Below are 27,847 nucleotides of genomic sequence, written 5' to 3' on the forward strand. Positions count from 1 at the left end.
CTCTGATTCCAATTGGATGATTTCCCATTTGATAATTCTTGGGGATCTACCTCATCAATCCTTGGAGATCTTGCAGCTGTTGTCATCCTTAAATTACTGAACAGTGTTCCCCATTCTTTTTTTAATTTTATTTTTTCCAATTATATGTAAAGAGTTTTCAGCATTCATTTTCTGTAAGATTGAGTTCCACATTTTTCTACCTCCCCCTCTTCCTTCCCCTCTCCTCTCCCTATGACAGAGAGTACTCTTAAATAAGTTATATATACATGTACAATCAAGTTAACATATTTCCAAATTAGTCATATTGTAAAAGAAGAATCAGAACAAAAGGGGGGGAAAGCATGAGAAAGAAAAAAAACCTAATTTTTAAAAAGTGAAAATAGTATGCTTTGGTCTGCATTCAGACTCCAGTTTTTTTCTCTGGATGTGGATGGCATTTTCCATTCATTACCAGGCTTTTAGAATTTTCTTTGATCAATGTACTACTGGAAAGAACTAAGTTTATTATAGTTGATAATCACATTGTTGCTGTTGAGATGTACAATGTTCTTCTGGTTTTACTCACTTCATTCAGCATCAATTCGTGTAAGTCTTTCGAGGGTTTCTGAAATCCAACCTGCTCATGATGTCTTACAGAATAATAGTATTCTATGACATTCATATACCACAGTTTGTCCACCATTCCTAATGGATGGGTGTCCCCTCAATTTTCAATTCTTTTCCACTACCAAAAGAGCTGCTACAAATATTTTTGTACATTTGGGCCTTTTCCTCTTTTTTTATGATCTGTTTGGGAGACAGATCTAGTAGTGGTATTGCTGGATCAAAGAATATGTAGAGTTTTTTATAGTGCCTCTCCATTCTTAAAAAAATTTCAGATTTTTTCATATATCCTGAAATTAGAAGAGGATCTTGCCTTAAAGCAAATGAATAAACAAACTCTGCAAGTGAGCAAAGGCATTAAGACTATCCTTAATGAAAAATGTCCCTATTTTCCAATTTCTGAGGCTTATTGACTGCTTTTTTCTCTTCATTTTTTTTCTCTTAAGGACAAAAGGATAAATCTTAAGGAACATGAGAATTCTGCCTTGAGAGAACACATGCTCCTGGTTTTAGAAAAGAATTCCAAATTAGAAGAACAGGTAAACTTTAAAATGTAAATTTAAGATACAAATTAGGATTTACCTTTTTTCTAAAAATCCTTAAATATTTGTATTTTGCTGTACATCAAAACAAGATAACTGGAAACGTGTTTTTCTGTGAAGTAATTGTTTATATTTTTTTTAAAAAACTGCCAACAAGGACAGCAAAGGAATTATGAGCAGGGTTTTTGTTAGGTTTTGAGTTTTTCCCCTTGAAAAATCTACTGCTGGATATGTACATGACCTGATTAACCAGGTTTAGTTCTGTTTCAGGTCCAGGGGATGTCATTTACCAAAATCAAGTCGAGGACCACATCTTTCTCTAACTGTAGGAAGAGACAGAATTTTTCCATCTTGAGTAAGCTTAGTATTATTTGATAAAGCCTCAAACTACCCATGTTAACTCCCCACAAAATTAACTAGGACCTGAATTAAATCAGGCAATGAACAATAGATTAGAAACAAACTGCTGATCATATGGCATAAAATGAGCTGCTTTGTAAGTTTTTCTTATTACTTTGTGTACTTTGTAGGATAATGGGGAAAAACCACTGGCTTACAATGAAAAGATCTGGTGTCAAGGTTCAGCTTTATTACCACCTACCTGCATGCACTTGGACAATAATTTAGCCTCTCTTAAGTCTCAGTTTTTCTATCACTAAAATAGAGATAACAAATAATATTCTGCCTACTTCAGAAAGTTGAAAAGATCGAATGAAATTTATTTGAAAGTGCTTATAAAATATAATGCTATACAAATATAAGGTTTTATTATTTTTGCATGCCTTATCTCCTTATCTAGATTATAAACATTCTTGAGAATTTAGGCTTTTGTCTTGTGCTTTTATATTCTATATAGCATCTAATGTGGCAATTTTATGTAGTAGTTATTCCCTAGACAAATATAGAATGAATGAATTTAATACCAGTCTTATAATTCTTGGATTAACGGTTATTGCTACTAGAGGTACTACGTTTCAATATCATTGTCTTAAATTTTAGAAAAAGATCTTATAAAATTTTAGGAAACACTGCAAAATTGCCTTTTTTTCCACTATTACTTTATATTATTTATTTTAACTTAAACATTTTAAATGGCTTGATTTTTTTCATTATTCTAATTTCTTTTATTAGATTTCTGACCTCCACAAGAACTTAGAATTAAAAGAAAACAAAATTCAACAGTTAAATGAAACTGTGAAGAAATTTGAAAAGGAGTTTAGGCAGTTTGTACAGCTATTTGGCAAAAATGGTAATTTGCTGGCAAGTACTCAGGTGAGTTTCTATCCTTTCAAAATTTGTTTTTCCTCTCATTTGCCTACAAAGTGTGATAATAACTATTATGATCTATTGGACCAATAATATTCTCTTATTCCCAGAGTCACTGCAAGGATATGTAGTTTTATGTTGTACAGTCAATAAAGTGAAATTAATTCCTTTGAAAATGCTATAGTCTTTCTAAAATTCCTAAAGTAAAGCTAAAATGACATTTTACAGTTCACAAATGTCAATGAATTATTAACGGATTCCCACTGTCTACTGAATTTATCATATATTTGAAAATATTTAAGAAGTTGGCTTACATATATGTCCAAATGTAGTTTAAGCAGAAAGGACTGCTTCCATGGAGTATAGCTCATATACCTAACTAGGTAAGAAAGAACACAATTGGGTTATAGTTTCTTCCACAAAAAAAAAAAAAAGATTTTGGACTACATGATCTCAAAGCAAAGCTATTGTGAGGCTTAATTGATGGCAATAGAAGGGAAGCACTTTGCAAACCTTAAAGTGTAATTTAAGTGCAAATTAGTATTATTTGTTAATAAGCCCTCAAGCCCTCAGACTAGTAATGACTTCATTCTCTGAATTTTCTATTGAAGCTGAGCTCAAGCAAATATATAGAGAGACAGAGAGGTGTACTACTAAATTTTTATCAACAGAGCTTTCTGAAAAATATTTTAAAAAGTACTTACATACACTTTTAAGTTTAATCTGCATTATTAAGACTTTCTTAAATCTAGAAAATCAACAAGAAAAAAACATGATTTATTTGTAGAGCTCACCCTTCTTTGCAATGTATCTTTTAACTCTAAATACTGTGATCCATTTGTTTTGGATTCTATCTATTCCTAGCACTGTTATGAATAGAATGGAAGTATGCAATTGGAGTGGGAGGGAAGGAAGAGTGAGGGTTACTTTGAAAAATCATGAATATCGATGAATCATGGTAAGACACTGTATATTTTTGAAGATTAAATAAAATGGTTTACATATAAAACTAAATTACTATACACAAGGTAAATGGTATAATGAAAAAGGTGCTAGATTTGAGTTCAAGCTCAAACATTTGCTAACCTTTATCCTATGGGAAAGCAATTTAATCTTTGTTCCTGAATTACCTCCTCCACAAATTGGACTATTTCTATTAACCCTTAGAATTGATGTAAAGAACAAACTTTACTATATGTATGTGTGCTATATATGTGAGCTATTTTATAGAAAAGAATATTTTTGTGGAATATAGGTGATGGCAGTAAACCTATCCAAGGAAATGGAATAAACCTGGAATATTGACTGAAATTCTCTTTTTTTCCTCTCTCTTTCAAATTTTATGAACCATATTACACTTGAAGGTTCTTGCCAGTCACATTGATAAATCTGCTTGGTTGGAAACACAAGTAAGGGAGTTATTAGAGGTGGCAAACCAGCAGCAAAATAAATTTGATCTAAGACCTCTGATGAATACAATTGAAACTATAAAGCAGAAGATCACTCTACTGGAAACCTATGACCAGAGACTGGGTATGTTGATGTTTTATTTATTGCTTTTGGTTGTTTTGGAAACTAGGGCCAAATTACTTTGAGTTTATGAAACAGAGGTAGATAGGTGGCAGAATAGATAAGAATGCCAGAAAGATGCACATTTGACTCTTGACTTAGACTAGGTTTATCTTCTCTCAGCCTCAATTTCGTTTATTGTAAAATGAGGATAGTAATAGCAATTGCCTCTTAAGGTAATTGTAAGGATCAAATGAGATAATAATATATATGTTAAGCACAGTGCAAAATTCAAGTTGTTATTATCAGAAACAATTAAAAATAATCCAGACAAGACAAATCAAAAACTACTGTCCCTAACTATGATTAAAGCAAAACATAAAAAATGTATTGCATCTGGTGTGCATGAAACTGGATAATATTATAAAAAGTAAGATCTCTATAATTAGCTTCCACTGGTCTAGAGAAGGCAATGGATGTAGAAACGGGAGTCAGAAATGAGGGAATAAAGTGGATGGTAGGTGGCAGTTGCCAATATAAAGGATAAAAAAAATGATTGCCTTGAACTTTTTATCCAAATCTTTGAACACCCTATTCAAGTTGTACTGATTGAGTCTTGAGCACAGTCCTCTCAATCCCCAGCTTTCTGTAACACAGAGAAAAAGCAGAGACTTTTTGTTTTGTTTGGGAATTTTGTTTTTATTTATTTTTAATAACTTGTTGGGCAAGTGAGTCATTGAAAAATAACAATTCAAATCATCTGGTTTTGGTCTTTGTATACATAGAGTTCATGTTCATTGTGTTAGATTTCAACTACATTTTGGATGAATTCTTATGGCAGCTTTGTCTAAGGGGAAATTTGGCACTCTCTTTTCTTTGTAGTCACTTTGGAAGGCCAAACTAACAGACATGATGCCCACATTAATGTCCATAAAGCCCAGCTGAATAAAAATGAAGAGCGATTTAAAATGTTAGAGGGTACTTGTTATAATGGCAAATTGATATGGAAAGTGATGGACTACAAGATGAAAAAAAGAGAAGCAACAGAAGGACGCACAGTGTCCATATTCAGCCAACCTTTTTATACCAGCCGCTGTGGCTACCGACTGTGTGCAAGAGCCTACTTAAATGGGGATGGTTCAGGAAAAGGGACACATTTATCACTGTATTTTGTGGTGATGAAGGGAGAATTCGACTCATTGCTGCAGTGGCCTTTTAAGCAGAGGGTTACCATGATGCTTTTGGACCAGAGTGGAAAAAAGAACCACATTACAGAGATCTTCAAAGCTGACCCCAATAGCAGTAGCTTTAAAAGACCTGATGGAGAAATGAATATTGCATCTGGCTGTCCTCGTTTTGTGGCACATTCTACTTTGGAGAATCCCAAGAACACCTACATCAAAGAAGATACACTATTTATGAAGGTGGTTGTAGATTTATCTGACCTTGAAGACCTGTAAAAGTATCCTGATTCACTGTTGCTAAGATGAGAGAAGCTCTTGAATTCACAATATTGATGGTCAGAATTAATTGCCAGAGTGAACTGAATTTCAACCCATTACTAAAATGTGTTTAGATTTTTTGTCTTAATATTTTAAAGCTATATAATGATGCCAAAGTTTTAGCTTGTCTTTTCTTATCTATAGGCTAAATGTATTCCTCATTTTGATTGTTAGTACACTCACCCTATTCCCTTTCATATTATTATATATCTTTTGATATATAAGCCTTTCTCTTCAATTAGATGGTGGGTTTCTTGAGGGCAGGAACTTTTGTGTCTTTAGCACTTACAAAAGTGCTTCTCAATAGGTTTGTTAATGGTGTTACTAATGATGATGATAATATAAAACTATGACTCTAGACCTGACTTTCCAACTCAAGAAATACCTTTCATGACAAGTTATTCTCATTTTGTAAATAATTAATTTTAGTATAGGTCTAAGATAGCCAACTAGGACCAGACCCTTTGGGGCGATGTTTTAATCATATGATTATTTGAGCTCTATTAAAAGTTTTATGAAGCTCTTCAGTAATCTGTAAGCATGGTAGTAAAAATCCTACTTGAAGAAAGGTAAATGAATTGAACATTTGTTCTTCCTTCCCATAGTGGAGCAGAAAGATGCTGAAAGGCACAAAAATAGGGTGATAGGGAGGTTTGTTCAGCTAATATTTAGCTTCTATAAAAGGAAAGGGGTTTTTATTATTCCCTTTAGTTGGAGGTTAAGAATCTACAAATTAGTAGGGTGAGAAACACTTTGAAACTCCCAACTGAATTACTTGGGAGATAGGTAGAATTTTGTATGTATGAAGAAAAGAGTGAAGATAATGTCTAGCCATGTGACAAAACTAGGGATAATCAATGGGCAGTTATTGAGCTCCATTGGTATCATCACATTATTGAGAGAAGGCTAGGAAAATTCCCCTGCATTTTGTGTGGATTCTTTATGGGAATCTTAGACATGGACAGGCATATCATATCCCAGGATGATAAGGCATGGACAGATTGTGCACTTCATTAGATGAGATCATAGATCCCTTTGAGTATTGTTGAGGAAAATAGAATGAGGAGATTGCAAAAGGGCTTTAAAGTAGAAGATCAACTTCATTTGGGCATTGAAACTGATTTTTAATATAATACAATTAGTAAATACTGATTTCAAAAAGTGATGCATTTTTTTGTGAGGACTATGGAATTCAAAGTGTGGGATAATGTATATTTTACTGAACTTTGGGTCAGGAAAATCTGGGTTCAAATTCCAACTCTTAAAACTTATTAGCTTTGTGACCATGGGCAAATCATTTCATTTTTATGAGCTTTATTTTTCTCTGCAGTACCTACCTCATAGGTTAGGAGGTGGAAATAAAATGTATTTGGCACACTTTGAAATCCAATATAGATGTCAGTTGTTATTATATGAAAATAGGAATAATAGGAATGCATAAAACTTAATTGCATCATCTTTAATTATTTCTGACATATTATTGACAGGAATTTTGTGAAGAATGGAAAAGTTAAAGGTTCTCATTCACATGTTTAGTTCTAAGAATAAATACAATTCTGTTTATAATGGAAAGAGTATTTATTCCTTTTGCCAAAGAATGGCATTCTGTTTTGTTTTTTTAGGGTTTTTTTGCAAGGCAAATGGAGTTAATTGGCTTGCCCAAGGCCACACAGCTAGGTAATTATTAAGTGTCTGACCAGATTTGAACCCAGGTACTCCTGACTCCAGGGCCGGGCTTTATCCACTGTGCCACCTAGCTGCCCCTAAAGAATGGCATTCTGTTGAATGCAATGTTTCCTGTAACTCTGTTGTCATATGCAATATTTTCTTATGTTATTTAAAAATCAGTTTGTTTTTGCAAATGCATGCAAAGGACAATATTGTTTCTTCATATTAGAAAGTAAATTACTCAATGATATAAGGGTAATAATGGCCTACTAAATAATAACTGCAGTATCAACTTAAAAAAAAGCCAACTGTGTAAGTCTCTTTTGAGACTGATGGAAACCATACATTTCCCATAAAATATTAAGATGTTGAAAATAGTTGTAAAGCAGTTTTCAGAAGGGTCAAACTATTTATAAAGACATATGGAAACAACAGCCTTTCACTGAAGATTCCCTCTGTAACTTCTGGTATATTGTGTTGTGTTTTGCAGATTTATAATGTGAACAGATGCTCTCAGACAGACATTGAAAGCATTTTATTATTTTTTTAATTCATATTAAGCCCAGGTGGCTACAATTATTTATGATGATTTTTCAGTGTTTTTTAATCACATTTTTTAAGCCACATTTGTCTGTTCTGAAGGGTCATGAAAATGTTTTAATGAGTTTAGTGTAAATCCTAAGTGTTTGACAAAGTTCTTATTTTCATCAAACTATGTATAAAAAGTCTAACTTTTGAGCTGATTGGTTTATTGGTTCAAACCACCATTAATCAATAATTAAGATATAAAAATAATTGTGGTTAGAAGATATCATTTTGTTGATGAAATAAAGGTGACTGGTGTTTTTAAAATAATCTAGTGAGACTTATTTTTATTCATTCAAGTTATGAACACTTACTTTTAATCTTTTAAAGCTATTTTTAAATTTTTAAATAGTAATATTTTAAAAATATTTTTAAAAATTAGTATTTTTAAAAATGGTTTTAAAAAGTATTTACTGTTTGTCTTCACTAATGTTCACAGAAATCAAAGCTATATAGGGTTAAAAGGAACTTCAGAAACCATCTAGTCCAACAGCTTCATTTTACAGATGAGGAAACTGATACATTGAGAACTTAAGTAACTTAAAGAAATAGACACACATTATAAAATTACAAGGTATTATCATTCATGAGGGTGGGTTACAGAAATATAGTTAAGAATCCATGTAGTCAAGTTTGTCTCCTTTCCAAATGATCCCCAGATTTGGTAGCATACGAGAATCAGCTAAAATTTCACATAACAATATTCACAACTTTCTTTTTTAAATAATATTTTACTTTTTCCAATTACACGTAAAGACAATTTTTTTATTTAGTTTTTTTTTTGCAAGGCAAATGGGGTTAAGTGGCTTGCCCAAGGCCACATAGCTAGGTAATTATTAAGCGTCTGAGACTGGATTTGAACCCAAGTACTCCTGACTCCAAGACCCGTGCTTTATCCACTATGCCACCTAGCCGCCCCAAGACAATTTTTTTTAATTAAAGATTTTATTTATTTTGAATTTTACAAAATTTCCCCCTAATCTTACTTCTCTCTCTCATCCCCCACAGAAGGCAATTAGTCAGTCTTTACATTGTTTCCATGGTATACATTGATCCAAATTGAATGTGATGAGAGAGAAATCACATCCTTAATAAGGAAAAAAACATAAAGTATAAGAGATAGCAAGATCAGACAATAAGATATCAGTTTTTTTTCCCTAAATTTAAGGTAATAGTCCTTGGCCTTTGTTCAAATTCCACAGTTCACCATTGCAGAGTCCCAAATTGTCCCTGATTGTTGCACTGATGGAATGAGGGAGTCAAAGTTGATTGTCGCCCCCATGTTGCTGTTAGGGTGTACAGTGTTTTTCTGGTTCTGCTCATCTCACTCAGCATCAATCCATGCAAATCCCTCCAGGCTTCCCTGAATTCCCATCCCTCCTGGTTTCTAATAGAACAATAGTGTTCTATGACATAAATACATATATAATCACTGTTTGTTAAGTCATTCCCCAATTGAAGGACATTTACTTGATTTCCAATTATAGAGATAATTTTTAATATTCGTTTTTTTAAAATTTTGAATTCCAAGTTTTCTCTCTTCTTCCCTAATACAGTGAGTCATTTCACAACTTTCTGATAGATAATTTTATGAACTCAGACCAATTAAGCATTTATTAAATAACACCACTATGTTCAAAGTGCTGTGATAGGTTCTGGATAATAGAGAAACTTTAGGAAAGATAGTCACCAATATAATACAGCCTGATATTCAATAAACTCTAGTGACTTCTTATTGCCTCTAGGCGAAACCAAGATAATTTGTTTGATATTCAAATCCCTTTACAACTCAACCCCCTCCTACCCTAATCCCCAAAAGGCACTTTTCAATCCAGTGCTTCCGGGATGTTCCCTAAACAAGACACTCCCATTTCTTGGTTCCAGCATTTTCTCTGGTTGTCTTCCATGCTGGGAATACTCTTCCCTCCTCTGCGCGGACTACTGACCTTTCTGGCTTCCTTTAAATCCTGATTAAAATCCCATCTTCAAACAGGAAGCCTTCCTCAACCCCTCTTAATTCCAGTGCTTTCCCTCTGTTAATTATTTTCTATTTATCTTGCATATAGCTTGCTTTGTATGTATATTTTTTTCATGGATAGTTGTCCTTTATATTATAAACTGCTTGAGGGCATAAACTCTTATCTCTTTTTTATATTCCCCAGTGCTTTGCAGTGAATAGGCACTTACTGTTAACCAAGCTGAATTGAGAACTGAATAATATGCAAACAAAAACAGTACTAAAAAATAATAAGTATATAAGAGAAATATAGGAAAAGTTTTATGAAAAGGTCATTACTAATAGGTTCAGAGAAGCCTTCCCAAAAGAGGTGGTGTCTGGAATGAGCTTTAAAGAATGGGTGGAAAACCAAAGGGAGCAGATAATATTACAGGCATAATAGAGGAATGAGCAAAGGAACAGAGGTAGTAAATCTCAGGACATGTGACCATGAAGTTGTCCATTAGATTGTGAATTGAGAGGACAAATACTGGTTTGTCTTTTTTTTTATCCCCAGCTCTTAAGTACACTCGCTGACACATAGTAAACACTTAATAAAGGCTTAGTAATTAACAGTTAGCAAGGGACAGTGACTAGTCCTACTTAGATAGAATGCAAGATACATGGAGGACAGTAGCACCAAATATTTGCAGTATTTTTTACAGTAACAAAAAAATGAAAATAAGGTGGCTTCTCATCAGTTAGGGAATAACTAAAGAAGATGCAGCATATGAATGTAATGAAATATTGTTATAGTAGATAAGGGAGAATGAACAATGCAGAGAAAAACACAAGATAAGTTTGCATGGAGAGGGAGAGCCAAGTGAACAAAAACTACTAGAAAAATATACACCATGCTACAATAATGTAAACAAAATTAGTACCAATGAGACAAAAGAAGGGGGGGAGTCATATGTAAAAAACATTCATAATAGGAACTTTTTGTTAGAGCAAAAACAAATCTGGAAATAAAGGGAGTGTCCATCACTTGGAGAGTGACTGAAGAAATGATTCAAATGAAATATTATTGTATCCTAAAAAAGGGTGAAAGGGATTCAGAGAAACCTGGGAAGGCCTCTATGAAATGATATATAATAAAGTTATAGAAACAGAAGATTAATTTATACAATTAGAGCTTGTAAAGGAAAACAACTGAAAAACTGAAAGACTAAGTGCAAGGACTAACTGGAATTCTAGAAAATTAATGGAAAAACATGATTCCTGTGTGTATATAGTACATAATAAATATATATATTTATATTCCTACATATATAGTATGTAAAAATATACTAATTAAAATTTTCAGAGACTAGTCTGAGCAAAGGAAAGTCTTTATTTCCTTTTTTTGAGAAAAGGGAGGACTCCCAGGCACACCAAGATAGTGTCCCTCGACTGACAAATTGCTTTCTGGGGGGTGGGGGGAGTGAGATTGGGGAAAAATTGTAAAACTCAAAATAAATAAAATCTTTAATTAAAAAAAGTGTCCCTCAAAGAGCCATGTTCAAAAGTATGGTTTATAAAGATTTTAATTGCAATTCCTCCCCAACCCCCCCTTCCCTTTTAGCCCATTGGCTGCATTTCAGGGGGTACAGTCTATTCACAGAAATCTACCCCAGCAACAGACACAAAGAGAGGAATGTAATGTTTTCAAAATATGTTATCTCACTAGATGGTGGGATGACTACTACTGGACCCTCATAGTTTAGAGTTCCTAATGACCTTCATATGGTTTTGACTAGAAAAAGTACGACTCCCATGGCTAATGCCTCAGTTAGCAAAACAGTCTTATTGCAAAAGCAGAATATCCTGGGTTCCTTGGAATGCAGGGTTTTCTTAATATAAATGCTTCTTTAACACTTGAGAGGACTTCACCAGCACAATTCCCATTTCTTGATAGAGAGGGACTAGAAGTGTAAAATGAGATGCACTTTCAATAGCAAATGGTCAATGTGTAAAATTTTTTGCTGTTTGATCATTTTACTTATTTTGTTTCAAGCAGGGTTTTTTTATGAAGAGTTAGGGGAAGGGAATGGGGAGTATTGGTAATTATTCCATTTTTTAAAAAAGGAAGAAAAGAATATTAATGAAATTCAAGAGAGCAGAAGGAAACTCAGAGTATAGGGTATAGCTAAACATGGCACATCTGCTACCATCATGTTAAATTATTTTAATAAATACTTTTAAAATCCAAAGCTCTACATAAAAGATTCAGTTTCATATTAAATTATTTTTAATCAATAAAAAATATTGATATTCATCATTTTAAGTTCATAATAAATGTTTGTCCTTCATTTTTGAAGAAGACCATGATGAGAAATATGAAGAGAGAATTGTTACAATTACAAAGACTGGGGTTTTGCCTATATTGTTGTCTATGGGCAGGTACTGAGTTAAGATAAAAGATTTAGCCTCAATCTCATCAAAAACTGATGAGATAACTTGGGGTCTTTGACCTTCTCAGACCTTTCCTTTCTGCATGCTGGGGGAGGTAGCTGTCTTGCTCATTAGTATGGTGAGCAGGGTGGGAGAAACAACTAGATTGTAACTCCAGCCAATGATTGACATGAAGGGCAGGAACAAAGCTTTTCAAAGTCCATAAAAGACCTTCCACTTCTGAGATTCCTCACCCTTCTCCCACCCTGAGAGAGATGTACCATTTATTAAGCTATCTTAACGAAATGCATTTTAATCACTCTGGACTAAGTGTATTCAAGAGCCATTTGTAACAACCATGACATCAGGGAGGTGATGCCATGATAAACATGAATTGGATTTGAGTGAGGGGGACTCTGTGCTAAAGTCACCAACGGATTTCTCCTCCAGAGTCATTTGGGTCCAGTACAAACTAAAAGAACCTATTAAGTGCCATTTTCTGTGCTAGATACTGAGAATACAAAGGACAAGTGGGGCAGTCCTTGCCTTCAAGAAGCTTGCATTCTATAGGAAGGACATAAACAAGTTTATGCAAAATAATGCATATTCATATCAAGAAGGAAAACTCTTTAGGGAAGGTCTGTAAGAGGAGCTAAGGATTTCATAAGGTAGAGGAAAGGAAGAATATATTACCAACAGAGAGGAGCACTTCTTTCTGACTTCACTGTCAGTAATACCAACTACTGAAAAGCTATTGAAATTTAAATATTTAATCCAAAGAGTCTAAAAAGAGCCATATGTAAAAGAAAAAGGAATTCACAATAGGATCTTTTTGTTAGAACAAAAAAAAAACTGGAAATAAAGGGAGTGCCTATCATTCGGGGAGTGACTGAACAAATGACTCAAATGGATTATTATTGCAGCCTAAAAAAAGAATGAAAGGGGAAAATTCAGAAAAACCTGTTTGAAACCCCATGAGAAACTCATGTTTGAAACTTTGGTTATATCTGACTCTTCCCTCTATTTCAGTTCATATTCAACTAGTTACTAAATCACTAAGTCACTCCCTCTACTGTAATATCCCTTCCAACGATTCTCTCCTGTTTTCCATTGCAATCACCCTAAAACTGGCCATTCATTATCAGAAACCTGTGTTTTGGCAGTCCAGAAGTCCCATTTGGTCCTTCATACTGTTACCAAGCTAATCTTCCTTATGCCAAGATTTAGTCAGGTCAGCAATAAGAATTCTGGGCGCCACATGCTGGATAAAGTTCAGTCATTTTGCCTGGTTCAACACCCTCTTGGGTGCCACTTAGGCGTCATGCTGGTTTCCCAGCTTTATTTTCCACTACTCTACCACATCTTTCTGTATCAAACTGAGAACTATTCTGAATATCCCTCGTTCTTTCTGAATTACTTTTCCTTCTTCCTCGCTTGTTCAATCACTCGGCTGCCACCTTCTCCCTGAAGCTGCCTAGGCCTGGGCGAATGCCCCGGAGAAGCCGTCACATGAGCCATGTGCCTTCTCTCATCTTGGCATCTTCTGTGGAGCTTGGTACACAACTCCACACAGGAGGGGCTCGATCCGTGTTCTTCCCCCTCAAACCCCAGGTAGGCTCGGGGTGGCCATGCCCCGGCCTCCTCATTCCGGGTGCAGCCCCCGGCGCCGGCCCGCTAACTTCGGTGACTCCCAGCCGGTGGGAGCCCCCCGCAGCCCCCGCGCTCTCCCTCTGCTAATTATCTCCTCTCCGTCACGTTTACGGTGCTTGGGGTCTCCCCCCACAGCACGGCCTGTCTTTTTTCTCTCTTTTTTTTGGATATCTTGTTCCAAGCGCGGCGCCTGGCCCAGAGCAGGCGTTAAACGCCGACCCCGAACAAGGACCAGAGTGAAGGCGGCCTGCCAGGGGCGGCGCCCCCCGGGACAGGCGCGCGCACGCGACCGGCACGCCCCCCCGCCCCCCCCTCGGAGCAGGCGCAGAGCGTTCCCCGAGCAGCCGCGAGGCAGCCCGGGAGCGTAAAGAGATCGGAAAACGATCGGTCTTGACTTCCGCTTCCGCTCCGGTTTCTGTCCCTTCTCCCCAGCCCTGACTCGGTCGGAACCCGGGGGTGGGGGGGGAATGACGCGTCCTTCCGGTCAGTCTCCGGAGGAGAGCTGCGCTTCCGCCCTCCCTCCCCCTCCCGCGCGCGCCCGCCTGCCGCAGCTTCCGGCGTCGCTCAGGTTTTGTACGTCTCCTTCCGCTTCTTCGCACTTCGGCTTAGTCTGGATGGGAGAAAAGTAGGTGAGGTGCGGCGCTCCTCCTCCTCCTCCTCCTCCTCCTCCTCCTCCTCCTCCTCCTCCTCCTCCTCCTCCTCCTCCCCCCTCCCCCTCCCCTTCCCCCTCCCCCTCCGCGGGGCCGCCGCCTTTTAACATTCCTCCCGCTTCCCTCCCCGGGACCCCGGCCGGCGCCCCGCTCCCCCGGGCCTTTTCCCGGCGTCGAACAGCATGGAGTGGGCGCTCACTGGTTGCTTCTTCCCTCCCCCCCTTAGGTCACTACGAATCCCACCGCAGCAATTAAATTCATAAGGACCCGATAAATCACAAAGACTCGCCCCAGTTTCATCGGAAACCGGGGAGACGGCTTCCCTGGGATGGCAGGAGATGAAAGTACATGTTATTGGGGACCATGAGCCGCGGAAGAGGTGCGACACCTGACTGCTCGGGCTCCCTGGGCTCTCTTTAGGATTCCCGCCAAAGGAGGCGGTTGTGAGGCCTAGAGATGCCCCAGGGGCGGCTGGGTGGCGCAGTGGGTAGAGCGCCGGACCTGGAGTCAAATTTGACCCCAGACACTTAATAACGACCTACCTGTGTGGCCTTGGGCAATCCACTTAACCCCCCTTCCCAGCAAAAACACCTAAAAAATAAATTAAATTAAAAAAAAATTAAATAAATAGATGCCCCAGTGATCTCCTTGTCCCTCCCTCCCAGAGACCTGGGACTGGGAAAGTTGCTTAATGTTCACCAGCTTCGGTTTGGGAGTGTTCAAAGTGAGGCTTGCCCACACACGCAGACACCACCACATCCTCTTCCCCCCTTCCCAAGGTTGTAGAGAGAGCATGAGACTCTCTTTAAGGAGCATTGGGCTCCAGCTGTCAACCCCCATGGATGCTCCTTTTTACAGAGTTCCAATCCAACGTTCAGTCCACACATCCTTATTCTCCCAGTTTCTTTGTCTCAATCTCCTAGCGTGGATCTTTTTTGAATCTTGCAATTTCCAAGTTGCAAGGAATCTTAGAGATCTTGTCCCAGCCCCACATATACCCTTTATTTTACAGATAAAGGAAATGAGGCCTTAAATATGACTCCTAAATTTCTTATCAATAGATTGGTCTAGTGTTTAAGAAAACCTAACAATTTAGATTTGCCAGGATCACTTTTTAGGTTTTTTGCAAGGCATTGGGGTTAAGTGGCTTGCCCAACAGAATCACTTTTAATACTGACTTTGTAATCCAGTGTCCTGGATACAACCCTCTTTACTTTGTGACATCTACAAATCAGTTCAAGCAGATCTTTATTCAAATCATTAATGAAGATATTGTAATTTTTTCATTCATGTCCAGGCCCTCCATTACTCTTTGAGTAGCCTGCAACTTTAAAATACTTAAAGACCTTTTTTTTCTGAGGGAAAAAAAATGGAATCATTCAAAGGTCTGTGTAGTATATCAACAATTGCCTCTTGTTCCTCTTGTTCAGTATTGAGTCCAACTCATTATCCATATGAAATGTCTGGGTTCTTGCTCTGACAATATATCATATCTGGACAATAGCCATTCAGAGTGCTCTGTATTCAATAAGTTACAAAAATTGAGCAAATCATTGCATCAACAAATGTTCAAGGAGCGGCTAGGTGGCATAGTGGATAAAGCACTGGCCCTGGAGTCAGGAGTACCTGGGTTCAAATCTGGTCTCAGACACTTAATAATTACCTAGCTGTGTGGCCTTGGGCAAGCCATTTAACCCCGTTTGCCTTGCAAAAAACCTAAAAAAAAAACCCCCAAAAAACAAATGTTCAAGATGTCAGGGGCTACTAGATGCATGGTACCTATCTTAATTTAAAATATACCAGAGGACTGAGAACACATGCATAAAAAATAGTTATGTAAGGTAATACATACCATTGCATTGCATGTAATTCTGCAATTCAGAAGTGAGAGATTTCTGTGATCTGAGCAGGTAGGGCTGGTTTTACCAAAGATGTTAGATCTCTTTCATTTGGAAGAATAGCTTGGACTTAAGCACAGAGGAAGGAACCATGCTAGAAAGCAAGGAAAAATTGAAGGGAAGGGGCTTCTGATTGAGGGATGAAGCAGAGTTCCTAAGAAGGAAATGCATATTGGTGTGGAATGAAAATAATGGTGGGATTGATTTGGTCAGAACATAGGGCTCATGTAGGAGAGAAATGGGAAAATAAAATTAGTGATACAGTGCTGGAGACAATTTTTTGAAGGCCTTTGAATGACAGAACTCTAAGGGTAACCAGAAGTAAGTGAAGGTTTTTGGAGTAAGATTAGCACAAGCAGAGCAATAGTTTAAGATTAATTTATCTTTAGGAAGAATTGGGTTGAGGAGAGACAGGAAGGAGGAGCAAAACCAATAAGGCACTTGATTCAAGTTTTAGGTGGGAAAAAGACTTGAATAAAGGGAAAGGATGAACTTAGTTTTGGAAGAGTTGACAGGATTGAGTAATTTTTGACTTAAATCAAAAATGATTCCAAGATATTGAATCTAGCTGACTAGGGAAAATATGGTATTACTGATAGAAACTTTAAAGTCTGGAGCTGATTTTTGAGTAAAGATGACTAATTCGTTCTCACTTAAAAAAATAGCAAGACATACAAACAGAAATGTTTAGCAGGCAATTGGAAACAGAACTGGATACAAGGGTACATCAGGGATGGAGATGTCCATCAAGGAAGGGTAAAAACTGGTCATGTGAGCACATGCTCTCTCTAGAGGAAAGATTGTGCAGATCATATTTAGAAAATCATTACAATAAAAGGGGGGCCAATGAAAGAATGAGAAAGATCAACAGATTGTATAAGGGAAAACCCCAATCAAGAAAATCAGTATGAGTGATATTTTGAAAGTAAAAAAAAAAGAATTTCAAAGAAAGGTTAATCACTCATAATCAGATGAGGATATCTGAGTCAGTCATTTCAGATCAGAGGAGATCAAGGAGAATGAGAAATGAATGATGTCATTGGATTTTGTGGTGACTTTGAAGAGCAATGTAAGTAGATAGACATGGGCAGAAGCCAGTTTATGTTATCTTAAAGAATGTATGGGTAATGAAGAAATAGAAACAATGAGTATTGACTGCAGTTTCAAGACTTTGGTGATAGAAACAACAATATTTGAAAGGACTAGGAGGATTAAATGGATGGTTTTTTCACAAAGTGGTGACAGCAAAGCATTCATAAACAAAAAGCCCTTAGATCACCAAGGTAAGTCTTAAGTCAGGTTCTTTTAGTTATTGGAATTAGGAGAGTACTAAAGTTTGTCAATTCTATTTCAACCAGAGTCATTTGGAAAACAAGGGTGCCCTATTCAGTCTCATCTGCCATAAAGATGTTTGCCATTTTGTTAATATATATACATATTGTTTCCATTATAGCTTTGCAATTACTCATATGACACGGGCTGCATCTAAGGAGGAGAGAACAAGAGATAAGTCTTTTGTATTTTGATAAGGTTAAAATATGTAGAATCATAGAATTTTAATTTAGAAGGGACTTCAAAAGTTATCTAGTCCAACCTGAACAGAATATCCAGTATGACATAAGTAGTACCCAGTCTCTAGTTTGTAGACTTTCAATGAGGTCAAACATAGACTGTTTCACATTTGGACATGGTGTTAGATTAAGGAGTTTTGGTTTCGATTCACTCCTACAAAATGACAAGTTCACACCAACAAAACTAAAAAGAGTATATGTAATAAAGTGATTATAAAATGGGTGAAAATAAATCAGTTTTACAGCAAAAGTAACAGTAAGTCCCATATAATAAAAAGAAGAGTAAAGCCTACATAAAATAGATATTAAGAAAAAACATCACCAATCCGGGGAGCTTCAGCATCTGAATCAGCAGTGACTGGGGAGTCCTGGGGTACAGCCTTCAGATTTCCAATTGGGAAAGCCCCAGGCAGAGGGTCCTCTGCATGGGTGAAACTCCAATTAGATGAGGGTCTAATTAAATCTTATATAGCTTGAGAACAAAGAAGGCTTCTTGCCAGTTTTTTTGTGGAATAAAACCAAAATTTTCCAGGTTGTCTGAGGAGGGAGCCACCCCTCCCCGAACCCCAAGAATTATGGTGTTTACCTTCAGGAATCGCTAGTTTCTGAAGAGATAGGCAATGTTCATTAAGTACAGCCTTTAGAGTGGCCAGGGACTAGTCAGGGATGTACAGCGGTTCTTTTAAATACCCAAGTTGTTTTAAATATGTGCATGAGACCAATCCTGCTCATCTCCCTTCCCTGTACATAGGGGGTGAATTGGGGGTCAGTGGTACTCTGTATACCAGAGGTAAATTGAAGGTCAGTAATTCTCTGTAGCTAAACTATAAGGCTCTTACCATGGAAAATCTTATGTCCTATGTATTAACCATACACATGGGATAATACGAGATAACATTATAGAAAGTGATTTGTAAATTTTAGGGTTATATATATGCTATCTATTAACTGTTAGTTTACCAGGATATTCTAATGCCTCATACTGCTTGGGAGGTGATCCTTGGTTCTTCTTTCTTTTCATTCTGAACTTAACAAGTAGGTTAAGAATAAAGTAGTAGGGAAAAAAGGGACATTGGATGGAATCTGTGGCTTAATTTTAGTGTTGGAAGTATCCTCTTATACATATAAATAGGAATTACAGAATATGAAAGAATGTTCCTGGAAGTTCACTTGGAGGTTTCTTTCAGGAGATAAGTGGATTTTTTTTTTTTCTATTTCTACCTCGTCCTCTAGTTCTAAGAGATCTAAATGGTTTTCTTCGAAGATTTCTTGAAATATGATTTTTAGGCTCTGGTTTTCAAAAAATCAAGTGATTCTTAAATTTCTTTTTCTCTTAGATCTGTTTTCCAAGTCAGGTGTTTTTGTGATGAAATGTCTTTTATTTTCCTCATTTTCCCCATTCTTTTGACTTTGTTTTACTATTTCTTGTTATCTCTTGGAGCCATTGGTTTCAATTTGGTCCATTTCTAATTTTCAGGGAATTGGAATTTTTTTAAATATAGGAAAAGCTTTTTGGTTTTATTTTGCCTCTTTTGCCAAACTATTCTTTTTAAGGTTTTTTTTTTTGTTTTTTTTGCAAGGCAAATGGGGTTAAGTGGCTTGCCCAAGGTCACACAGCTAGCTAATTATTAAGTGTCTGAGGCCAGATTTGAACCCAGGTATTCCTGACTCCAGGGCCGATGCTTTATCCACTGCGCCACCTAGCTGCCCCTGCCAAACTATTTTTTAAGAAAGATTTTATTTATTTTGAATTTTACAATTTTTCCCTTAATCTTGCTTCCCACCCCCCATAGAGGACAGTCTGTTAGTCTTTACATTGTTTCCATGGTATACATTGATCTAAGTTGAATGTGATGAGAGAGATATCACATCCTTAAGGAAGAAACAAAGTTTAAGAAATAGCAAAATTACATAATAAGATAATTTTTTTTTAATTAAAGGTAATAATCTTTGGTCTTTGTTCACACTCCACAATTCTTTCTCTGGATACAGATGGCATTCTCACCGCAGATATCCCCAAATTGTGCCTGATTGTTGCAGTGATGGAATGAGCAAGTACATTAAGGTTGACCATCACCCCCCCAAGTTGCTGTTAGGGTGTACAGTATTCTTCTGGTTCTGCTCATCTCACTCAGCATCAGTTCATGCAAATCCTTCCAGGCTTTCCTGAATTCCCATCCCTCCTGGTTTCTAATAGAACAATAGTGTACCATCACATACATATACCACAATTTGTTAAGCCATTCCCCAATTGAAAGATATTCACTTAATTTCCAATTCTTTGCCACCACAAACAGGGCTGTTATGAATATTTTTGTACAAGTGATGTTTTTACCCTTTTTCATCATCTCTTCAGGACACAGACCCAGTAATGGTATTGCTGGATCAAAGGGTATGTACATTTTTGTTGCCCTTTGTGTGTAATTCCAAATTGCTCTCCAGAAAGCTTGGATGAGTTCACAGCTCCTTGCCAAGCTGTTGATTGCCATTTCCATCTTTCTTCTGTAGCTCTCATTTCTTTTCCATTATTTTTTCCTTTAACACTCTCCTTTCATTTATAAAGTTTTTTTTTTTAATCACTTGTTTTCTTTCAGGATTTCTCTTGAGTTTGTGGCCCAATTGTGTTCATCTTTGAGACTTTGCTCATAGATAGTTTCTTCTTCTGAGTTTGTATCTTGAGCATCCCTATCACCAAAGGACTTCCTCTGGCCTAGTTATCTAGCCCTTCCTTGTGCTGAAGTGCTCTTCATAGAGGACTAGTGGCCAGAATCTATCCCAAATATCAGCAGACCTAGCTCCCAATGCTGATCTAGGCTAAAAGAATGTCTTTTTCTTGAATTTTCCCATTAGAATATTTTCTGGTGAGTTTTCTAGATGTGAATGTCAAATTTTTTTGGTAGGGGGAGAGTCAAAAGGGGAAAGGGGAACCCAATGAATTTCTTCCTATTGTCTACCATCTTGGCTCTTCCTTCTCAATACCTTTTGTTTTTATACCACCTATACCCTTATATCTTTTCTCTCACCTTCACACAGACCCATCCTTTATAACAAATAACATTTCAAAAAAGAAAGAGGAAGAAGAGAACAAAATTCAGTAAAAACCAATATCATAGTTTTAAAAATCTGTTTCAACACCTATGAATCCTGATAAAAAGGAGTAGTTTCTTTGGAGCCAAGCTTGTTCTTTAAAATTTCACAACATTCAACTTTTATTATTTTGTGGTGGTTCTTTCCATTTACTCTGACACTGTCCTTGTATATATTATTTTTCTGGTTCTGATTACTTCAATATTTTATCACTTCATGTGAATGTTTTCATTTCTCTCTCTATATATATCATATATAGTAAACAACAAACATGTTTGTTGTTTATCATATTTAGCAAAGACCAGGTAGCAGCTTACAAGAAACATGCAGAGACTTGGTATATCACTCCCTGGAATATTTGGCAAGAGAATACTACACACCCAGAAATCTTCAATTATTGATGTGTCTTTTACATTCAACTTTGGAATGTTTAATGACCAAAGACCAAATGTTTGTTTGTTTATTTATTTATTTGTTTTTAGGTTTTTGCAAGGCAAACGGGGTAAAGTGGCTTGCCCAAGGCCACACAGCTAGGTCATTATTAAATGTCTGAGACTGGATTTGAACCCAGGTACTCCTGACTCCAGGGCTGGTGCTTTATCCACTATGCCACTTAGCCACTCCAACCAAATGTTTTTAATCATAAAAGTTTATTTAGAAAAACTAAATGAAATACTAGCTATATAGGTTAAGAAAAACAAATTGATAGAATAAATACAGATATAGAATAAGTGCAGATGATATAATTGTGTCCTTACAGATCATTAGAATGTTAGTTAAAAATCAGTTTAAATAACTTCAGCACAGTTATAAGATATAAAAAAATGAATCATTAGTATTCATAACCAACAAAATTAGTAGGAAGAGCTAAAAAGGACAACTCAGTTCAAAATAATTACAAAAGCCACAAAATATTTGGAAGCGTATTTACCATGATTCAGTCAAAAACTATATGAAATCAACTATTAATTTGTAGAAATAAAGACAATCTAAATAGCGGGAGAAATATTAAGTATTCATAAGTAAGCTGAAGGGCAGCTAGGTGGTGCAGTGGATAGAGCACCGACCCTGGAGTCAGGAGTACCTGGGTTCAAATGCGGCCTCAGACATTTAATAATGACCTAGCTGTGTGGCCTTGGGCAAGCCATTTAACCTCATTGCCTTGCAAAAAAAAAAACAACTAAAAAAAATAAGTTGAACCAATATAATAAAAATAGGAATGCTACCTAAATTAAATTACTCTTTAGTGCTGTACCAAACTCTCAAAGTAATATTTTATAGAACTAGAAAAAACCCCAGTATTTATATGGAGGAAGAAAAGCTCAATAATCTCAGAGTAATAGAGGAAAAATGGGAGGAGGGCAACTATACTACAAAGTAGTCATTATAATAATTTGGTACTGATTTTTTTAAGTTGCAGTCAATGGGACATTAGCAATATACAGAAGCAAACACAATAACGATTCAATAAACTCAAAGATCATAGTTACTGGGTGAAAAGCTGGTTATTTGACAAAAATTGCTAGAAAACTTGACAATAGTCTGGAACAAATTAGGTTTAAACCAGCACCCCTTACCATATATCAAGATAAGCTTCAAATGGATACAGAACCTAGAAAGAAAATGGATCACAAATAGAGTGGTAAGAAATTTTCAGATATATGGCTAGAGAAAAGTTAATAAATATACATACCTATATATCTTTATAGCTAGATATATAAGCAAAAGAGGATCAAACAAGGAAAAAGTGGACAAATTTGTCTAAATAAATTGTAAAGGTTTTACATGAACACATCTAATGTCATTTAAAAAAATAGGGACAAGGTAAATGGAAAAAAATCTTTGTAGCAAGTTTTCTTTTTTGATAAAGGTCTCATATATAGGTATATAAGAAATGCATTCAGATTTTTTGACTTACCTATTTCCCAGTAGATAAATGGTCAAAGAATATAAACAAGGCAGTTTTCCAAGGAAGAAATCCAAGCTATCAACAACCATGTAGAAATGCTCTAAGCAATTAATGAGTTGCTAATTTATCAAAATGTGAAGTGGGGCAGGCACCCCTAGTTTTATGGGTTCTCACAGAGAAAGACCATGATCATGGCAGTAGGAAGTAAAGTTTCACATTTTAAAAAATTTATTCTTATTTTAAGGCAGTGGGGTTAAGTGACTTGCCCAAGGTCACACAGCTAGGCAATTATTAAGTGTCTGAGGCCGGACTTGAACTCAGGTTCTCCTGACTCCAGGGTCTGTGCTCTATGCACTGTGCCATCTAGCTGCTCCAAAGCTTCACATTTTAATAAGCCACAGGGTATGGGAGCAAATGGGAATAGAAAGATCAGAGATAAGCCTAGAAGGGGTACAGAGACACTGGGTCAAGGATAAGGTGATGGAGAAAGGCTGGAAAAAATGGGGAAAACAGAATCATTACTCACGTAACCATGAATTAGAATTGGGAGCATTCAGCAGCATAGACTCAAAGAAGTTGGAAGAGGACCAAGGGGAGGAACAGACAGGCAAAGGTTTGAGGTGTCATCAGTTTTGTTTTGTTTTCTTTTGTTTTTGCAAGGCAATGGGGTTGTGACATACCTAGGTAAGTATTAAGTGTCTGAGGCAGAATTTGAACTCAGGTCTTTGTGACTTCAGGGCCATTGCTCTGCTACCTAGCTGCCCTGACATGTCATCTTTTTTGTTTGTTTTTTTATGGGAAGAGAGTAGCTCTAACTATGCCACCTGAGGGTTAGTTCATTAACACATTCAAATCTTCTCAAAGCTGTCAGTAAAATATTAAAGTTAGAATACCATATCATCTCAAAAATTAGAAACATTTGGTGTGCTGCAGGTCTTGCAGCAGATGTTCTAGAAGTTGTCTGATAATAGGACCAAAAGATCTTGACGGCAAAGCTTAGATGACTTCCTGATTTAGAACGTTTACTGGAATATAATTTTAAGTTAATATATGAGACAATTTGCAAATTCTGCTCCTTTGATTCTGGGGATATTTTTTGCATGACTTGGTTCCCCTTTGCTAGCTTACTTCCTGCTCTTGTTACTTTATTGGCTGCTTCTAAGCTTACTATGCTGGCTAGAAGGGAGGGATAAGGAGGTTGGAGTAGGGTCTGAGGGGGGATCAGAAGAGGATATAATTTTAGCATACTAATAGCTAGAGAAATGCAAATTAAGGTAACTTTGAAGTTCCACCTCACATCAATCAGACTGATAAAGATTACAAAAGAGGAAAATGACAAATATTGGAGGGGTGCAGGCAAATAGACACACTAGTGCAATCTTGGTAGAGCTGTGAAGTGGTCTAGGAATTCTGGAAAGCAATTTAGAACTATGTTCCAAAATTATTAAACATTTTTACTCAGCTATTTCTCTATTGGGCCCTTACTTTGAAAGGAACAAAGAAAAAGAAAAATTACTTAGATGTACAAAAATATTGATAGTGACTCTTTTCTTGGTAGCTAAGAACTAGAAACATAAGGAGTATCTTCTTATTAGGGAATGGTTAAATAAATTGTGCATGAATGTAATAGAGTATTATTGTGCCATATGAAATGACAGTTTTAGAGAAAATTGGGGAGACCTCTATGAACTATGAAGCAGAATAAAGAGAATTAGAAGAACAATTAATATAGCAACTATACAGATCATCAACTTTGAAATGCTATAGGACTCAGGTCCATGTAATAATAAAATGATAAAGAACACTACTTACATTTTTGCAGAGAAATTCAGATGAATTTAAAATGAAGACAGTTATACATTTCTGAACATGGCCAATATGGGTATTTATTTTTCTAAGTTATGCAGCTATGTGTTAAGGTTTTTAGTTTTCATTTTTCATTTGTTCATTGTGGAAGAGGGAGAAAAGTCAGATTAATTAAAAGAAAGTCTCTGTTTAAAATATTAATAAAATTATTTCTTAAACTATAAATAATCATTAAAACATGGAAGGACTTAAAAACATTCAAACCTCATTATACTTCCAAATGTGTTTATAAATATAAAATTCTTGCCTAATTAAGAATACTTGCGATTTTAGATGTCAAAAGATTTATAAAACTGGTGATTCATGTTTGAAAATTAAGATTGATGGAACTTAGAAAATACAGCATAAACATTTTCAAATTAATTTATTAATTTGTAATTTATTGTAAGAGGATATTCTAAATAATATGATTGGGATGCCATCTAGCCTATGGTCATTTGAAATTAATATTGGCATATGACCAAATGGTAGAAAGGGCAAGAATCAAGTCAGCAAATAATTGAAATCTACATATTGATCAACTATTATTACTGTATTACACATTTTCCCTGGATCCTCTATTTGAGGAAACTTCTTCATCAGAATGATTTTTTCAAATCCAACTAAATTTATGACTGTCTTAACTACTTCCCATTTTCAGCTCCCTTTTATGTGTTATGTCCATCATTAGAATGTAAGCTCCTTGAGGGCAGGGACTAATTTTGCTAGTATTTGTATGCCCAACCCTCATGTCCCTGGCACTTAGTTTTATCAATTTGTTTTCTAGGAAAAGAGATCTGCAAAGTAGATTCTGACTATTCTACTAGGTTTAAGTACCTTTAAAATAAATATTTGCTAGGAGATACAAGAAACCTCAGGGTTTCATAAAATACTGCATTTATGTTATTCCTACATTGTAAGGAATTATTTTCTGCAACAAATAAAAAGCATGAGGGAAGAGGTCTGTTCTAAAATGTCTGTTTCATGGTCCAAAAATCTCACAGAAAAATAACTTCCACCTAATAGATATATTTACCCGAGTAACAACACAACCACCCTGGATTTTTTTATCTCTTCCTTTAGCTCTGGACCCACAAAAAGACTAGATTCAAAGGATTCAAGAAAGGATTCAGACTCCTGTTCTCATGATCTCTGACTCTTACCAAGTATCTCCTCTGAGCTTCTGACAAAAAAAAAAAATCTCTTAAATTCTAGATTTGTCTCATACTAGGGTCTCCCAAAAGAGGGAGTTGAAAGGTACTCAGTGCAGTGTAAAACAGGTAGAGGACAGATTTTATTTACTTCTGAGGAATTTGAGGGGATTAGAAGAGCAAATAGTAGTTGGAATTGAGTAAAACAGCTGGCTTTAATTTATGACTCAATTATGAAACTAGCTTAGTTCCTTTCTGTTCATATGGGGTTGGTTCAGTTTCTTTCTAAAGTGAGAAAACTTTATTCCCATATGGGAATTGGGAGATCTTTTTGCATTGCTTGAACCTAGCCCTGACATAGTTGGACCACCCTACTTAGAGACTCTTAACCAAGGATCTAGAATATGCTGCCTAGAAACTCAGTCTGATCTGAAGATTGATGCCAGGTCACAATTGTATTCTCAAGCAACCCCTATATCTTTTCTGAAAACTGGTTTGATCCTCCTGATCAATCAGATATTGTTTCTATGTTCCTTTGACTGAGAACAGACTCTTGGGAGGAGTTAGGACACCTCTTCTGATTTTTGGGTATTGCATTTTCCTGCCTCTCAACTTGGAAAGTCTTTTATCTTTTCCTCTAGTTAGAAATCAGATTACTTAATTTTGCATCCTGCTAAATTGTTTTTTGTTAATTAGTTATACATGATTAATTTTTTTCATATATAAAAGTCTTATCAACCCCTATATTCAGAATCCAGTCCCAAGCTATGGAGTTCTGGTCCCAATTTGCTATGCAATTTCCATGCATTGCTTAATAAATCATTATACTTGGAAACTTGAACATTTGCTTCCTCAGTCATTTCATCATTCACCTACTAGACTTCACAAAAAAGGAAGAGGGAGTTAACACATAAGATTCACAAGTGAATGTCAAAAAAGTCTCAATAAAGTGACACAGTAATGGGGCAGAGTCAAGATGGTGGCACAAAACTAATAAGCTCCCAGAGCCTTTCCTTACCTAAGATACATGAAGCCTCTACTCTGACACACTATAGGTCCCACAGAGAAAAAGAGAAGATTCAAAGAAGTTTTCAACTTCAGCCATCATAGAGGATCTTCAATGAAGGTCTGTCTCTTTGGGGGAAAAGAGGAAGAAAAGTCCAGGAGGCAAGGGCAGGGGCAGCAAGAGGCTTTTAGCCACAGTTCAATCCAGGTCCCAACAGCTTAATAATAACAGAAGTCTCAGCATCTGGATAGCAAGCCGGCAGGGAGGATCCCAACATTATACAAAGTTTGAACCCAGAAATGCCTGGGTAGAAGACTGGACTGGGTCAGGAACAGGGTAAAAGACAGGACTAGGTCTTCTGTTAAGTCAGAACTTGGACATAAAGGTGGGGGGAAAAAAACCTGCAAAGGCAAGCTTGGCCTGGACTGCATAGGCAACATTTATTTTTTTTAGGTTTTTGAAAGGCAAATGGGGTTAAGTGGCTTGCCCAGGGCCACACAGCTAGGTAATTATTAAGTGTCTGAGGCTGCATTTGAACTCAGGTACTCCTGACTCCAGGACCGGTGCTCTATCCACTGGGGCACCTAGCTGCCCCATCATAGGCAACATCTTAACCAACAACAAGCCAGGGATCAGGCCCCAGCAAAAATAAAAGCTTGGATCTATACTCCATATACCCCAGGAGCAGAACTACAACAACAAAAATGAACAAAAAAGCTAAAAGAGCATTCACTATAGAAATTGACTTTACAAAGATGACAACAATGCCATGTCTGAAGAAGAAAGCTGTGAAACATCACTCACAGAAGAAGTATCAAAATAGTCTATAAATTGTACTCAAATACAAAAGCTCATTGAAGAGCTTAAAAAGAATTTTAAAAACAAAAGAAATGAGGAAGAAGAAAAATGGAAAAAAGAAATGAGGAAATTAAAGAGATAATTGGGAGTAACTTTGCCAAACTGTATGCCAATAAATTGGACAACTTGAGTGAAATGGATGAATATTTACAAAAATACAAACTGCCTAGATTAACAG

The 27,847-nt window shown here is 36.4% G+C and overlaps 1 protein-coding gene and 1 long non-coding RNA gene across 9 annotated transcripts in view; both read left to right on the plus strand.

The window, feature by feature from the left end:
- TRAF5 (TNF receptor associated factor 5) overlaps window positions 1-7,950 on the plus strand; it is a 51,113-nt gene extending 43,163 nt beyond the window's left edge. For all 7 annotated transcript variants that reach the window (XM_074222605.1, XM_074222602.1, XM_074222604.1 and 4 more), the window contains 4 exons: window positions 1,050-1,142; window positions 2,277-2,417; window positions 3,776-3,944; window positions 4,803-7,950. In XM_074222605.1, coding sequence (XP_074078706.1) covers window positions 1,050-1,142; window positions 2,277-2,417; window positions 3,776-3,944; window positions 4,803-5,380 — 981 coding nt within the window. In that variant the 3' untranslated portion in view covers window positions 5,381-7,950. The remainder of the gene's footprint in view (window positions 1-1,049; window positions 1,143-2,276; window positions 2,418-3,775; window positions 3,945-4,802) is intronic.
- A 6,225-nt stretch (window positions 7,951-14,175) lies between these two features.
- LOC141513101 (uncharacterized) lies at window positions 14,176-27,251 on the plus strand. 2 transcript variants are annotated; one of them, XR_012475706.1, is made up of 2 exons: window positions 14,176-14,328; window positions 14,571-27,251. It is a non-coding gene; the product is annotated as an uncharacterized LOC141513101 (long non-coding RNA). The 2 variants fall into 2 exon arrangements; XR_012475705.1 differs by having other exon boundaries at window positions 14,176-14,323.
- The last annotated feature ends 596 nt before the right edge of the window (window positions 27,252-27,847 follow it).

Source organism: Macrotis lagotis, chromosome 2 (assembly GCF_037893015.1).
Source record: "Macrotis lagotis isolate mMagLag1 chromosome 2, bilby.v1.9.chrom.fasta, whole genome shotgun sequence".
In the NCBI taxonomy this organism is placed as follows: Eukaryota; Metazoa; Chordata; class Mammalia; order Peramelemorphia; family Peramelidae; genus Macrotis; species Macrotis lagotis.